Source organism: Halichoerus grypus, chromosome 3 (genome assembly GCF_964656455.1).
Source record: "Halichoerus grypus chromosome 3, mHalGry1.hap1.1, whole genome shotgun sequence".
NCBI classification, from domain to species: Eukaryota; Metazoa; Chordata; class Mammalia; order Carnivora; family Phocidae; genus Halichoerus; species Halichoerus grypus.
In genome coordinates, this window is record NC_135714.1 from 181,821,143 (window position 1) to 181,838,917 (window position 17,775).

Consider the following 17,775-nt stretch of genomic DNA (forward strand, 5'->3'; position numbering starts at 1 on the left):
CAAGCTTTGCTAGAAAAATTTTCAGAGAAAAATGAAGAGATAGGTATTTAAATACTCCAAGAAGATCACCCGAAAAGCTGGGCAACTAAGGTCTGCAGGTACCCTAAGAAATGTTTCAAATAAAATTAACCTTATAATCTTTACCATGTTGAAAAACTCTTATCATTTAACACACTAATCATGTAAAATAAAGTATACAGAGACTGAGTATAAGGTCTTATCTGCATTATCACGTAAAATCCAAGCAAGACAATAACATGTTATAATTTTTATAGTCCTCCACCTGCCCTCCCCCTTTTCTCCCTTACATGCATTATACTCACTTAAAATGAATGGAATCACTTACCTAGCAGCTTCTAGGAGTTCGTCTTTCTTGTATTCACCTAGATGATTGCAAAATATCATGCTGTTAGCATTTGGCAGAAGACAGATTAAGAAATGCAGTAGGCAGCAAATACAGAATTAAATAGAGAAGAACAGAAAAAGAGAGTCCACACCCCGCTGGGTGATGGAGCCGTGACGTTAGCCAGCTTGTGAAGGCAGCATCACCAGTGCCTTGGAGACGGGCAGCAAATTGACGCAGCTTCTTGTCCAATCCTCAGATGAAATAGCTTTCTTCAGACAACCAATGAATGCTAAATCTCGTGTCCAGAAACACATTCCCTCTGATAACAGCATGCCAGCTGAAGACAATGTCCCCTCCCCCCTTTCCTATTCAGGCTGTCACAGTATACTTGTGAAGCATAATACATTCTGAGACAAAAGCAAAATAATGTGGCTCTTTAAAGGTACAAATTACTAGGCTTCAAAAAAATCTCAGTTTTATTTGTAATGACATGGAAAGTTTTTTCAAAAAAAATTAATTACCATTGCTGAGCATTATAGCAGTAGAAAAAAATACATCGGCATCATGAAGCTTTTGCCTCAATAGGGTAGGTCTGTAGACTAGAAATACGTGAACTCCGTACCAAATGCTATGAACCTCTTGGAGGCAGCGCTCCAAAAACCAAAACAGTGAATACATTCTTAAATGACAATAATATTCTAACATGCTGCAGTCTTCACACTTTATATACAAATTCAATACCAAATTTTAACAAACAAGAAACCTTAAAATTATTTTTAAAAAGGAGGCGGGGGTCTCTGAGAATAAGCAGATAGCCAACTATTGAGATGTGGATAATTTTTCTCCCTTCTATTTTTTAAAACAGCACTGAAACCAGGTATATAATTTAAAACCTTCGATCCACATTTCTTAGAGTATTCAAGATCTAAAAAATAAGCTTCTTTTGCAAGCTCAATTGAAGGACAAGGAATTTTAATAATACAGTGCTTGTTCATTCAATAAATAAAAAGAACAGCCAGGACTATGATTCAGCTATAATATGCTGACTCAGTTCGCTATATCATGAAAGAAATAATTATACAAAAGGTCTAAGCAAACAATTACATGAAAGCAAATATTAAGCACACATATAAGAAGAAATGAAATTTTAGATCAAATGAAAATGTTATTCTATTCAGAATTAAGCTTAAATTATTTTAAAAATCTTATCATTTTATAAATATGGATTTCTTTGTATTTTGTTTCAATTTTGTCACAGAATGCAGAATATTGATGCAAATACTATAAAGACACCTAAGGACAACCAAGCCCATGTTTAAATTCTATAACCCATCATTAGCAAATATTCTTTTAAACTTTGTCTTGCTTCTCAGATTAAGATTACATTAAAATGTAGAAACTGTACACAGTTATTTTCTTTTTTTTTTTTAAAGATTTTATTTATTTATTTGACAGAGAGAGAGACAGGAGAGAGGGAACACAAGTAGGGGGAGTGGGAGAGGGAGAAGCAGGCTTCCTGCCGAGCAGGGAGCCCAATGCAGGGCTCGATCCCAGGACCCTGGGATCATGACCTGAGCCGAAGGCAGCCGCTTAACCGACTGAGCCACCCAGGCACCCCTGTACACAGTTATTTTCAAATAAGGGAAAAGTTATTAAATATCCATTCTCTCCTAAGGGAATTTTATATATCACTAAAGTCACAGATTCAACAATATAACAGATAAGCTAGAATGCATTATTTATGATCATGGAGTTGGTCTTTCCAATTTCCCAAATACTGTATTCCATCCACATTCTTTAACTGATTTTTAAGATTTATATTACTTTATGTCCTGGCCAATAAGGTTCTTGTCTTCCCAAAGCCAAAGACCTACCTTTACTATACATTTTAGGTGGCAATATGGAAGTTAGGGAGTCAACTTAAAAAGCTTCTTGTGAGGAAAATGGCATAACCCATACTCTCAGATGCCTTAAGAATCAGGAGCAAAATAAGTCAAATTATAAAATTATCTGTAGAAGTCATTTAGTCAGTCCGTCAACAAACATTTATTTGAAAGGTCTATATGCCAGATTCAAAACCACAAAAGACACTACTATCATCTCTGAACTCAAGGAATATTCATCTATTAAGTGAGACAGACAAACACATGATTCTGGTAGAGTATGAAAGGAATCTTATCAAATGCTATAAAGAGCTTAAAGCCTAGTCTAACTGAGATTAATAAGAGACAGGATAATTATGGTTCAAGGGAGGTTTCCTAGAAGAGGGTATATGTGAGGTGATGCTCAGGTGAAAAAGGGTGAAGGAGAAGCAAGCAACCAAAGTAAAAGAAATGAGGGAAATAGTAGGTCTGCAAACCTGAAACCACACACACTGCAGGGGAATGGGTGAGCAAGCGCGAGACAGAGAAGGAACAGATCATGAATGTCTCTCTAAGAAGTTTGAACTTTATTTCAAAACCAATGAGGAAATAATTGAAATATCTTAACAAAGGGAGTGCAAAGTATATTTAAAGACCTGTTAAGTTTTGTAATTATACTCTACTTCAGTGAACTGCTGTTGGGGAGAAAGTGGCCCAAGAGGTAGGGGATGGGGAGAGACAATGAATTCTGACATAGTTTACATTTTGAGGTAAGTATAAATTCCCTGGTTAACAGTCACAACACATGAAAATTGGGAACCAAAGTCCCTACTACTGAAATCTGAGTCATGGTGAAATATGACTCTAGTAAGCTAGAAAATAAGACTGCAAAGTACTTGGGATCTTCAAAGTTCAAATCAGTCTACCTACATACACTTCTCATCAAGTATAGCTTATTGAAGTTTTCTCCAAAAGGCACATTTTTACAAAAATGTTATTCCTGCATGGATAAGATGATAATAAGCCAAAGCTATCTAAAGGAAACATATAAGTGCATCTGACAGAGTCAAGCACAGGTATTACAAATGACTTCCTACTTTTACTGTTAAAGACTCTAGTACTTTAATCAGCTTTTCTGCAATACATTCCAACATCCACTATCTGGTGCCCAAGGACCATAATCCATAAACAGTCGAAGCTATTCTTCAAATGCTACATCTCAGGAATAACTAACAGTGAATTTAGAGTCCCTCGTACATTCCGACAACAAATCTGAGCTACTTACTTAACAGCCAAACCACTAGTTCTGTTTCATTTTAGCCAAGAATCTGAAAATATTCTGGCTGAGACTACAGTGCTCTATGGGGCATTTATATTCTTTAATAACATCCAGATAAAGGCTAGCAATAGATCAGCCAGAAAGGAAACTAGGCAATTATAGTCAAGATAATAGCAGCCAGGAATGCTGAAAATAAATGGCTTATATTTTTTCTTTGATTAGAATAAAATAAGTGGGCTTAAAAAAATAAGCAAGCCACAAAGTTTACTCTTCAAAGTCTGACTTTCTTTTTTATTAGTAAACTAATGACAGGATATATGTAAAAATAAACACACACACACACACACACACACGGGGAGGTGTGAGTCAATGTGTTAAGGAGGTATGCTATCAGAAAGAAGGTTTAAAAAAAGGTTAAAAAAATAACGGTTAAAAAAGGTTAAAAATGAAACTCTCCTTTGTATTTTTCTGAGGTAGTTAGAAAAAAACTTCTCTTTTTACTTAGTATGAAGGCAAAATTACTTTTTGAATAAAAATGAAGAAAACTGGGGTCCTGGGTGGCTCAGTAGGTTGAGTGTCTGCCTTCGGCTTGGGTAGTGATCCCAGGGTCCTGGGATTGAGCCCCATGTCCGGCTCCCTGCTCAGCGGAGAGCCTGCTCCCCCCCTCCCTCTGCCTGCCTCTCTGCCTACTTGTGCTCTCTCTCTCTCTCTGTCAAATAAATAAAATCTTTTTAAAAAATGAAGAAAACTTGTATCAATAAATAGGAGTCATAATTATTGACTTATCTCAATTTCAATATTTTAAAGTGCTTTTGCCTCTTTCTTCAGTAACTGACAGGATCAAAGTAGCCTTAGTTTTGCAAAACTGAGTCTTGGTTTTATTGAGGTGAAACAGCATGGAAAGATTATGAACACAGAATCACAAATTCTTAGAGCAATGAGGGACTCAAAAAGGATTATGACTTTTCTCTACTTTGAAGCCATACACAATATGCGCCTATAGTAACATCTTCGTAGATGCAATGAGGGGAATGTAATTTGAAAGTCACCTTTCTTCTGTCACCTCACCTCCAATTTCAGAATTGTTCTCCTAAGGGATCATCTGCAACATATTCATTTACAGTTCATGAAATTGACACTGAAGCAGTTAAATGAATTGTCTAAAGTTTTACTGAGCATTATTCATGATCTGTCAGGCTCTGAAAAAAGCTAATATGTGAGCACAAACCAACCAAATCTGAACTCTAAAAGACAGATATAAACAAAACAGTAACAGAACAGTAATAGTGATAAAGCAATTTTATAAACAACAACAATAACTAGCTTTAAATAGGTTAAACCTATTTATTTACATAAGCTAAATACTTCCATCAAAACCATGTTAAAGCATTTGAACTTTCAGATGAGCTTGTAAACATGGACCAAAAAAAAGTATACAGGGCTTAACCTTTTAGATTGTTTTAACATTGTGGACCAAGGGAGTAGGAAGAGAAAAATTCATTCTGGGTCTATTCAAATGATCAAAGCATTTGGCATTTCCTATAGCATGCTTTAATTCTTCCTGCCTTAGATATCTCAAGGGAAGGGCTTTGTAATCAATCATCTCAGTTATCAGGTTTAGGGACTCTTACGCTGCTGAGTGCTAAATAGTACCATGAATTGATAATTCTCACAGAGATATTTTCTCGTCAAGGTACCAGCAAATGTAAGAGATGAACTGGTTCTTGTAGCTCACCTGACAGCCCATATGGGGAATAAAATATTAATTTAGGTGACAAACTCCACTGTATTTTCACTAATAGATTTGAAAATTTAGAACCAACTATGTAGTTGTGGAAGGAATTTCACTAACGCACCAGGAAATAATCTAATCTCAAGAAGCTAAAGCTATGGGTCTTCCACCAAAAGCAATTTTCAGACAAACTGCTATTCTACTATAATAAACTCCGGGAATTCTTGAATTATTTTTTTCTCTCTGAAATCTTTCATAAATATTTTCAGGACAACTGTAGAAAAATTACAAAGTTATCAGAGTTCTCAATGCCTTCCTCCTACTTCTGAGTCTTACCAGTCTTCCCACTCATTCTGATACTGGATTCAAAGACCATACTATTAGTTAAGTCTAGAATCATGGTCAAACTAAACACTCCACATCCATTCTAAACACAGAATCATTTGGGGCTTTCAAATTCTAGGCTTGAACAGAGTATTTTCCTAGTGGAGATCCTTTTCTTTTGCCTCCTACAACTCTGACCTTTTCAATTAGCCAACATTAGCTACCATTAAACGTGGCCTGTGTTATAATACCATATAACCTCAAAGCTCTGCTGTCCAATGCACTCTGCAGCACTCTCACGTAGCTGTTTACTTTTACGTACATTAACATTATAAAAAAATAAAAACACTGTTTCTCGGTTGCACTAGCCTTATTTCAAGTTTTCAATAAGCATGTGGGGCTCTGCCATCAATTTACTTGTGTGACCTCAAGAAAGTCACTTTATCTTCCAGGGACCTTCCATTTTAGGTGTTGCCTCTTTGTCATCTGGAAAGGGAGGGTGAAAGGTTAAATGACCTCTGGTTTCAGCTCTAAAATTCTCATCCTGTATTTGATTCTCAATATTGCTCAGATGTTTCTTTTCTTTTTTTTTCTTTTTTTTTGCTCAGATCTTCTTCTATGACAATTTTACTGTTGCTCTAAACAAACTTTAAGGAAAAACTTAAAATTATCTGGGGTACAAAATCTCTACTAAACTATTATAAAACACTACATGTGGGAATTACAGAGAAAGCAGTAAAGCAATTTCATTCAACCTATACTATTTACTTAGTTAATTCTAAATTTTTGGGAACACTCCAAACAGAAGCTAAATGAAAACAGCTCTTTCAGAAGACAGTGGTGATTTGTATATCACTGAATTTTAAGAAAAAGAGTCCGAATACAACTATATTATCCTATATAACAATATTTAAGTGATTAAAAAATAACAACAGATTACATGTCAACACAAAAACCTAAACCAATGTCTTAAAACATTCCCAAAACATTCAAACATAACAAAGGCTCTGCAAAAAAACATGTAATGCAATCAATAAATAATAGAACTGTTAACAACTAGTTTCTTTGTATGCAGTAATATGACCTTGCTTACCCCAACAACAACTAAGATACGTGTCCCATTTATGGACTCTCTGCAGAGTTTCAAATAATTTAAACCTGTTTCTGACATTCTGTCAACTGTATTTGGCATGTAACAAGACCTTCCACTGGACTTTTGTTGTTTTTGTTTTGCTTTGTTTTACATTTTAGGATGAGTGTTAAATCTTTTTTTAAATTAAATTATCCAACGTATAGTACATCATCAGTTTTTGATATAATGTTCAACGATTCATTAGTTGCGTATAACACCCAGTGCTCATCACATCACGTGCCCTCCTTAATGCCCATCACCCAGTTACCCCATCCCCCCACCCACCTCCCTTTCTGCAACCCTCAGTTTATTTCCCTGGAGTCAAGAGTCTCATATGGTTTCTCCCTCTCTGATTTCTTCCCATTCAGTTTTCCCTCCCTTCCCCTATTGTCCTCTGCACTATTCCTTATGTTGTTGTTGTTGTTTTAAAAATATAAATATTAAAATTTGGGACATAAATATAAACATACACTAGCCCCCAAAAAGGGTTATAAGATATATATACTCTCTAAAAGACTGGATATTAAAAGCCAAGAAAGGTGTTCCTACAGGACGTTATTAACCAATGAGATATTCTGCAAAATGTGCCTGTACTTACAAAGAAAAGGACCTTTTAGATTATGCTGTCGAGGGAAAGACCTTTTGATATATCAAAAAGAAGACAAGAAGGGAGAGTTGCGTGAGACTGGGAGACGTGGGACATTGATTTTTTTACTATCACAATGTTCCTAAAAAAGTGGTCTGGAAAAGTAAAATCCATTATTTGATCCAAAACAGTTAGGCCGATAGTTTCATATTCTTTGTTTCTACACCAGTGGTGCTTTTTCCATCGTCACCCATCCACAATTTATTTGCAAATCCCAAATCCAAAAAGCTCCAAAAATCCATCTGGCAGAAAAACTTAACCAACTTGGTATACATAGCTATCATATATTTCATTGCAAAAATATTAATGTTTGATTACAAGGTGCAGCACCAGACTCTACTGGGATGTTTTATAAGATATAGTAGATGTACAGTGTCTTATTTGCTTACTGATATATAATTTATATACAATAAAATTCACCCTTTTTAGATGTATGATTCTGTAAATTCTGACAAACTTATACAGCTGTGTGGCCACTACCTCAAGATACAGAACATTTCCATCACCCAAAAACTTTCCTCATGCCCCTCTATAATCAATCCCCTATCCAACCCCATTTCATGGCAACCACTGATCTGATTTCTGTCCCTATAGTTTTACTTTTTTTTAGAATGTCATATAAATGGAATCACAGAATATGTCAACTTTTGAATATGGATTCTTTTACTTAGTATAAATGCTTATTCATGTCATTGGACATACCAATATTTGTTCCTTTTGATTGTTAAGTAGTATTGCATTATATGAATGCACCTGAATTTGCTTACCCATTCACTAGCTGAACAACAGGGGTTGTTTCTAGCTTTTGGTGATTATGAATAAAGTTACTATAAAAATTCAGATTTTGCAAGGACAAATGTCTTCATTTCCATGGGCAAATTCCTTGGAGTGGGGGTGCTGAGTTTATAGTAAGTGTATGTTTCAACTTTATAAGAAACTGCCAATTATGGCTTTCTAAAAACTTGAAAAATTGTTAATTCTGGAGTATGGATGTATCACCTATCAAAAGGAGTAAGAACAAAACAGAAAAAGTTAACTAATGAGAAATAAGACAGTACTGCCCCAACCTCACGAGAAATCCCAACCCCTCCTCTTGTAGGGGAAATTCACCTAAACTGAACCAATTTACACACCTTTTAGTTCTTTGCTTCTCACTTGGGCTTTTGTATATTTTTAAACAGGGAAAATACACAAATTTGATCTCTTCATTCAAGAAAGTGCTTGGTATGTAGTACCTGCAATCCCAGAGCTATGAGGATATAACAAAGCATATTTTGATTTATAGGAACCATGCTGTTATCTGCGAAAAGAAAATTACCTTCCTGCAGTCCTTACTCTTATCAGGATGCTTGGCCCCTCAATGCATCAGCCTACTGAGGGCCCGGAGTTTTGTGAGACACCTACTTGGGGACTGTCCAACCTCTGCTTCTTACAACAAGTATAAGAAACTAAAAAAAAACAAAGGCTAATATAGAAGTACAAGTGACTACCTTTTGAATGATATAAGAACTGTCTTGTCTTCACTGTAATTATTGTATATGATTGCATTTATATTCCTAGTGTAATGTATTTTGTCCTTGGTTTACAAAGTCTCTAAAAGGTGTAGTAACCTTGTTTACAATATGGGGTCTTCTCATAAAGCACCAATTGAGATTTACTTCTTCAACTACAAATTCTTAACTTACTCTTTTTCTTGTATTTTCCCAAAAGTATCACTAAGTCTCTTATTCAAGGTTAGAGTTAATTAACTTTAGTGAAGTCTGATTAATGGTATTATCCTAGGAATAATCTTTCTCATTCAAACTCTTGTTCTTTTTTCAAAAACTGCCTTTCACTTATTAGTTCTCCTTTGAATAACATCATTTATTCATTTAACAAATATGTATTTGATATCTACAATATGCCGATCATAATACAGCCACTACGACTGTATTGTCAACTGAATCTTGAATGAGTAGGAAAGAAAGTGATAAATTTAAAGCCAGCACACCAGGAATGGCACCAAACCCACAGAATATCGCATTCATTTAGCAGGCAGCAGCACAAAACTGTTCTTGATGGAAGTGTATCACCCATGGGAACATTATCTGTCAGGTGTGTTGAGCACCACTCATAGGAGATAACAGAGCTAAGCACTATGGTTTTAAAGCTTTCAGATATTTACCAGTGTGACTGAGAGATAGAGATACTGTGTGCGTCTAGGTATGTCTGTGTAAACAGAAGACTCAGATCAGGGTAATGATAGTTCCTAACCATTTTTTGGATCGTGGACCATCTTAAGGAGCTAAAGAAAGCAGCTTTAGACCCCCTCTCTAGGGAGAAAATACCTTGCACATTTGAACATAAACTCAAATATTTGTTCTAGAGTTTTTACAGGCTTCTTGGATTCATAAAGTTACCGAACCTTTGGTTTGTGTTCATTGATTCCAAATAATAACTGACAAAGGCTTGGCGAGATAAACGGTTTGATATCCTTATTTTACACGTGATTCCTTTAAGACCCCCAATTTTAAAAAACTATGTAGTGACAAAACTAGGACTGTAATCTCTGCCCTTTGATGGTATTTTTAACTGGAATGAGATGGAGTGATTTCATGAAGTCAAGTCACATACAAGCTTGGCCATACATTTCTTGGCAGGATTTTAACATGTGGAAATGGACTGGAGGTTCGATAATTATCTACATGAGCAAAGGAGTTCAGAAAATACAAGGTGTATTTGGGGAAAAGTGACCAATGTCAAATATGTTGCGAAGGAATGGAGGACACTGAATAATATTTCAAAAGAATAAATTTGATGTATTTTTTGAAGGATCTGGAAACGTTATATTGCAGAATCGAACACTATTTAGTAAGGCACAGGAAGAGGGAGTTATTCTTTTCCTTTTTTGAGCATGAGAGTAAGCTAATCAAAGCTGAACTTAACCTGGTAACTCAATGAATTAAGACCTGGAGACACTGGGGATTAGTTACAAGGCTACCAAGAGAGGATGGTGGGAGGAAAAAGAACATAAATGGTGGCAGTAGGAATGGAAAGAACATCAAGGAGAGAGAAGGCACTGAGTGGATCACAATGAAGCAGAGCTTATAATTTGATGTGTTAGCTTTATTGTGTGACTATGAATATCATGTTACATAGCTATAAATAGTAAAATTTAAAATATTTATATCTTGATCTTAGATTAATACTTTGTCCAATAATCTTGCTGAACATAACCACAGAAGCACTTTGTTGTTTTGGTTTGTACTTAATGAGTATATTACTATAGGTTCAGACTTCATATACTGAGAAATGCTTATTAAGTTAGAATAACCTATTTAAATAATATAGCTAGTTTATTTAATTATTAATTTAGTTGTTAAAATTGAACAGCTTTTCATTCTTGTACAGCCCATTTCAAGACAGACATTGAGGGTTCCCAGTTCAGCTGGGAAGCATTTCAGACATATTAAAGAGAATGTTCTCCAAGAGAAGTAGTTTTGAAAAATATTGTATCTAAAAGACCATAAAGAGAGCTACTGAGATATAACGCCTGGAAAATCAGTTTGTCCTTTTCCTGAGCACAGTATTAGCTTCAAAAAAAAATCTAATATAGATTAGAATATTCACTTAATTAATTTACTTAACCATTTTATTATAAAAATACAATGGGCTACTGTACTACTCTGATTACTTCTGGTTTCAACTAACCTCTCGTATTTTTATCTACTTTCCTTATTTTGTTCAGTTGAGAAGGAGATATAGGAGAATGTTTATTACTTCAGAAAAATACGGAAAAAAGTTGAGGAAATGAAGAGGACATACCTGCATTTTTGGGAAAAATTATTTTGTAATATTTTGCTTTCAGAAATTGTTTCAAGTCTGTCTAAATATGGCAGTAAAACATTTTTACTTGAAGTAGCAAAAAGGAGAAATAGGAGATATTCAATTTCAGATAATCATAAAATTATCTTATTGGGATACATTCTCCTACATAGAGTTGACATACGACGACATGTCAACTGTACATTTCATTTTCTTTTTTTTTTTTTTAAAGATTTTATTTATTTATTTGACAGAGAGAGAAACAGCGAGAGAGGGAACACAAGCAGGGGGAGTGGGAAAGGGAGAAGCAGGCTTCCCGCGGAGCAGGGAGCCTGATGCGGGGCTTGATCCCAGGACTCTGGGATCATGACCTGAGCCGAAGGCAGACGCTTAACATCTGAGTCACCCAGGCGCCCCATACATTTCATTTTCTTATCTGAAATATACTAAACCCCATCTCTTAGTTTTATCAGTTTTATCGTCTAGTACCTTATTTTAAGTACCTAGCAAGACAGGGCAGCAACATTTCTATCAGAAGCATGTCTAAGACAATCTTACATTAGTAACAATGAAATTTAAGCAACATTCTTTGTCTTTTGTATGTGCTGATATAAATGTCTGCCTAGTTATTATTTCTTAGAGGGCAGAAATTAGATTTATATAATTTTCAATGCTTGATATCTTTTTGGAACATAATTATTCAGAGGTCCCTTGTTCCTCTTATTTTTTAGAAAGCTGCTTAGATTAACCTGTGATACAAATCACTTCAGGCATACAACACTGCCATGAAGTTCAGACGCTGATGGTAACATTAGTTTGTTTTTCCAAGGTTAAGTTTTAGTTTTGCATTATCAATAACTTTATCATAGAATTTGCCGGTAAGAAATGCTCATCACCATTTCTAAACATAGATGACCAAAGACAAAGATTGCAGGTACTACATACAAAAATTACTTGAATGATGAGATCAAATCTACATACTGGTTCAAAAAAATTCTTTTGAAATAATGATTTTAATATAAATACAATACTTCACATTAAATATTAAACACTTCAAGAAACAAAATGTTTTTGAATATTTTGGTATTTCCACTCTTTGGTGGGCTTATTTTCCTCCCGTGAATTTGTCAACTACTCTCATATAAAAAAAATTGTCACTTAGCCTTATTATAAAGCTGCTACCATAAAAATTAACTCTCTTGGAACACTCAAAGACTAAATCACTCCAGATAGCCAAGTTTTCAACGTAACTGCTAATTTAGCAGTTTAATTCCTCTGCTCTTGATGGAATTTCTTTATGAAATATATTACACACTTGTATGCATTCAAAAATGGGTTATTCCAAACATAATTTACCTTTCTTGAAAATCAGGGCCAATTATTATGAACCTCAGCCAGATTGTGCAACAATACAGCAGTGCTCTCTAGGCCTACTGAGATGTGCAGGGATAGTTCTATCCATCCAAAATGGTTCCAGGATGCTATGCATTTTATTATTTATAATGTGTAATTTATTTTTCTCTTTTTCTTCATGTTAATGAATCTCCTTAGCATGTCTAAAAAATGCCATCTAGTATAAATATAATTCAAGGCACATATGTAATTTAAAATTTTCTAGTAGCCATGTTAAAAAAAAGTGAGAAGACACTAATTTTAATAATACATTTATTTCACCCAATATATCTAAAATATTACCATTTTACCATGTGGCACGAGGCCCATTTCATGTGTTCAACAGCTACCTGTGGCCAGTAGCTACTGTTTTAGACAGTCAACATCTAAAACTATATTGGGCTGTAAGATTACAAAACTCACTAAACACTGTCACTAATGTAGGAGCAAATTCTGAGGTAAGAACAGTTCTCCTAAAGTGTAAGGAACTTCTGATTCAGAGTATGACTTCTGGACATTTATTTGGCAGCGGTGGAGTGATGGGTAGGAGAGGAAGAAAGGGCAGGGGAGGTAGAAGAAGGAAGAAGTAGGAGAGAAGAAAGGACAGTAGTAAAAGTAGAGGGAGGGATGAAGTTAGGAAGGGCAAAGAAACCAAGAATAAAGTTTCTGAGATAGACTCTGAGAAGGCTAGAAACTCAGAAGTGAGTAAAACATACAAAGTACTGAACACTGATGACCAGATAATGCAGAAATGAGGCTTCTCTTAGTAGGTACATAGGGCCTTTATAGATACATGCAACAGTGAAGAGAATTCACAGGAGTTAAGGACTGAAGAATCCTTGCCACATGCTAGAGTATCCAGAGAAAGAGACCAGTGATGGCTAATGATGACCCATAAGAGGCAGCACCAGCTTTTTACAAGGCTACCTCACTCAAATGCATACGCCGAGGAGTGACTGATATGCTCAGATAATGTGTCCAACACACCACTAACCACTCTTACTGAATCTTATAGAGATTAAAAACCTTACCAAAAGAAATATAGACCATCCCTAGTGACACTCAACTCCTGGGCAAGGAACCAATGAACTTGATAAATTCATCATTTCTTCTTGAAACTTAAAAGGAGCTTTGAAAAAAAAAAGGCTATCCAGATAACATGAAAGAACAAAATCTGGTCTTGAGAAGCCTGAGCTTAGCATACAAAACGATGGCAACTGGTGGTGAGCACTACCAGAAGAACATGAATAATAAGGGTAAAGACAATGTCCTGCTATTAGAACAAGAAAAAAAAAAAAGAAAAGAAAGAAAGTTAACTGTTCACATATACAAGTCAAGAAATACTTAAAAACTGACTCAACACTAACCCAGAGTAAACTACTCTGAAGCTGGTTTGACACAGGAAACTCAATGAATCAATGTGACATTTACAAAAAAGCAAATGGAAACTTATGTTGTATCAGCAGAATAAAAAAGGTGGGAGTGGGTACAATTTAGCCTCCAGTATAAAAACTGAGATGGGAGAGGTAGTGGTTATAGTTACAGCAAGTGTCCTCTATTCGTGTCTATTTCAGAGGAGCTCTTAAAAAGAAAAATGCATAGCCATATATAATGTAGTTCCAAAAAGAAGTTACTGCATTTGGCTTAATAAATGGGAGAGATATTTCTAACCGTTTAAGTTATTCAACAATGGACTAATGGTGTTAGAGAGCTCACAGGGATAGAGGATAGCAATGTCACATGGCCATATAGTACCGAATCCTGATGGAGTAACGGAATAGAGTAGCTGAGCTCTAAATCTAAGGTCCCTTCCAGATCCGTGACTATATATATGCATGACATCTATGTTACAGTCGTGTATTTGTTAATTATAATAAATTTAGACTTAAATTTATACATGCATGCATTCTTCAGTCTGCTCTTCATTAGATCCAGCCACTAGTCTCTAAGTTCAATTATATATATATAATTATAGATCTTAGTATCTGACAGGCACTTCCCTTGAATGAACTCATTTGATTTTCAAATAATGTTTTGGTTCTATTATTACTTCCATTTTACATGTGAGGAAACTGAGAAGTAGAAGGTCACATAGCTAACTGTATTAGTTTCCCTTTGTCGTTGTGACAAACTACTAGAAACTTAATGTTTTAAAACATGAATTTATTCTCTTACAATTCTGGAGGTCAGAAGTTTGAAACGGATAAGCAGGGCTGCATTCCTTCTGGAAGCTCTAAGAGAGAATCCACTTCCTTGCTGTTTCTAGCTTCTGAAGTGTGTGCACATGCCTCGGCTTGTGGCCCTGCATCTCGACAGCCCCCATTTCCATGTCACATCTCTTTCTCTGACTGGCCTTCTTTCCTTTCTACAGAGAGCCTTGTGATTGTTGGACCTCCCCCAGATAAGTTAAAACAATCTCCCCATGTGAAGACCCTTAACTTAATCACATCTGCAAAGTCCTTTTTACCCCAAAGAGTAACACTGACAGGTTCTGGGTAAGAGCATGTGGACATCTCTGGGAGGCCATTATTGTGCCTACTACAACTAGTATAGAGCAGACGGAGGATTTTTAACCACGATGAATGCCGCTTCTCAAATTCTGCTCCTCTGTAAATGGAAAGCACTATACTTTCTAAGGTATTCCCTACAAGTTACTAAGAATAAAATATTTTTTTTCAATAAGGCTTCAATTTAACACCTAGAGTTAAAGACTATAAACCAAGAAATAAAATTCTACCTGGCATGACCTTCTTTTGGAGAATTAGCTGTTTAAAAAATATATATGCTGGGGGCGCCTGGGTGGCTCAGCTGGTTAAGCGTCTGCCTGCGGCTCAGGTCATGATCCTGGGGTCCTGGGATCGAGCCCCGCATCGGGCTCCCTGCTCAGCGAGGATCCTGCTTCTCCTTCTCCCTCTGCCTCTCCCCCCTGCTTGTGCTCTCTCTCTCTCTCTCTCTGTCTCTCTCTCCCTGTCAAATAAATAAATAAAATCTAAAAAAAAAAAAAATATATATATATATGTATATATGCTGAATATCTAAAAACAATAGCTACTCTACTCTTTGGTTAAGTTTGCAATGATATATAAAACAATCTTCAGCAATAAAAATGTTTGTATATTTTGAAAGAAAGACTCTGGTGAAATTCTGAGGAACTGCATTCCCACCTCCTCTCAACTACAAAAGAATTAACATTTTATTTTTCTTGTAAAGGCACGTATTTTACAAAAGGAATACTCACCCCATCTTTATTTATTAGTACTAGGTTAGGAATAAACTAGAGAAAAACATAAATCCAAACAGAAAAGCACAACAGACATGTTATTTTTGTCTGCCCAAATGCCTGTTACATCTTTCTTCGATAAGTGCCTTCTCCCCTATTGTGGGGCATTTCCCTCCTTTATATGATGTGTGACTGCAGTGGAGTTCCCAATCGCAGAGCTCTGCTTCACACGAGCCCATCACCATATTCCAGCCACAGACCAGTGACTGATCCGGGTACAAATATTTGACAAAAGCAGCTCAGAGTTCTTCCTTGGGACAGTTCACTATACAACTGGGAAAAAGCCCTCTTTTTACATTAGAAAAATAATAAAAGCTATAGAGTTGTGGCCCCAGAGCTGCCAATGGCCATGGTCCTTAACACATGAAGAGTCTAGGAAAACAACAACAACAATAAAGCAAAACACAGAGAGGCAATGGAGACAGAGAGGGAGGGGACAAAAACAACAGAAAAGGGGAAGAGAAAGAACAGGAGTGAGGGGAAGGAAGCAGAGAAGGGGGCAGAAGGAGGTAGGTGGGTTAGAGAAACAGTGACAGTCAGATACATGATGTAGTTTGAGTCCCTGGATCCAGCCAGCAGTCCCTGATGTCAAATGTATCTTTGCCTTTATGTAGTTAATGCCCTTAAACAACAAACTGTCAGTTAAATAATTGTAATTTGATTCATGAGTGTTTACAATTGTGCTTTGTTCTCTTCCCTTTAACTTCCTCCCACTTCACTTTTAAAAGCAACAGGCAAATTCAAACCAATCTTCAGCAGCTGAAGTCTCCAACCTACTTTTTAAAAATATGGCTTTAGATTCCAAATAATTTAACACTGCTATGATTTAATTCAAGTTTATTTCCTTAATATTGTTTTTAAAATGATGTTTACATTTATTTTTATGTAATTCACAAGGCCCTTTAAAACGTACGTTATATAAGTAACTCAGAAATAATTTTCTAGAAAAGGATATATATATATATATCCTTATAAAATATAAAAGGATATATGTAATTTTTTTTCTTCACTGACTCAAAAACAAAGTCTTTCTGGCAAAAACATTTCATTCGTATTGGGATTTTTTTTATAGTAATCTTTGATATTAGATAAGATGGGTTAATAATGAGTCTCTTCCAGAGCTACACATGCTTATTGAGGACAAAAAATAAAAGGAGAAGCTAAAAAGCTCTAATTGGAGACAGGATGGTGTGTTACCGCTGTCTCTAATCTTTGTTCTTCCTCTAACTTCATGACTGTCCTCATAAAGAAGGGGGTGGGACGTGCAACTTGTTCATGGAGAGGCGTGGCCTGGGCCTGGCGTGGGAAGCGCCAGTAACTCACAACAAAAAGCATCACCTTCTGTGCCACAGCTTTTGAATGAATCCTACATCTGCTACTATCTCACCAAGTGAGTTTGACCAAATCATTTAAACTTCCTCTGGATGTCATGTTTCTCATCGTAAAACGAGAAAGATAATGCTTATCTTACGGGCTGCTCTGAGGGTCAGGGTAACATACACAAATATCCAACAATGCTTGACTCACAGTAAACCTCCAACACAAGATGATGATGATGATGATGGTGATGATGACGATGATGATGATGCTTTTCAAAATTTTAAAGCATGTGATTTACTAAGAATTGTTTATTATCTCCGCCTAGAAATCACCAGGGAGGTAGGACCTCTTTTTCATTAACATCAGTGAAAGAATTTTGATTAACTAACATTTAAGGACTCTGAGGAAACAGGTTTCTCCACACCCGACTAACTTTCTCTATAATAAAATGGCTTTTATATAATGAAAAGAGGGGGAGGCATTTTGTCTTACTGCCCTAAAAATTCTACTGGGTCCCTAGAAAGTTATAATCACACTATGAGAAAAAAAGCTATAGAAACTGATGTACTATATAAATAAAATAGTGGAAAAACAACCACAGTGCTTTAAATAATTCCCAAGAAAAAGTGAAAGCTATTCAGGAGAAGATAATTAGAAA

General features: G+C 35.8%; 1 protein-coding gene across 1 annotated transcript in view; it reads right to left on the minus strand.

The window, feature by feature from the left end:
* TNKS (tankyrase) overlaps positions 1–17,775 on the minus strand; it is a 194,122-nt gene that overhangs the window by 84,464 nt on the left and 91,883 nt on the right. The window contains exon 4 of the mRNA XM_078069664.1: positions 347–383. Coding sequence (XP_077925790.1) covers positions 347–383 — 37 coding nt within the window. The remainder of the gene's footprint in view (positions 1–346; positions 384–17,775) is intronic.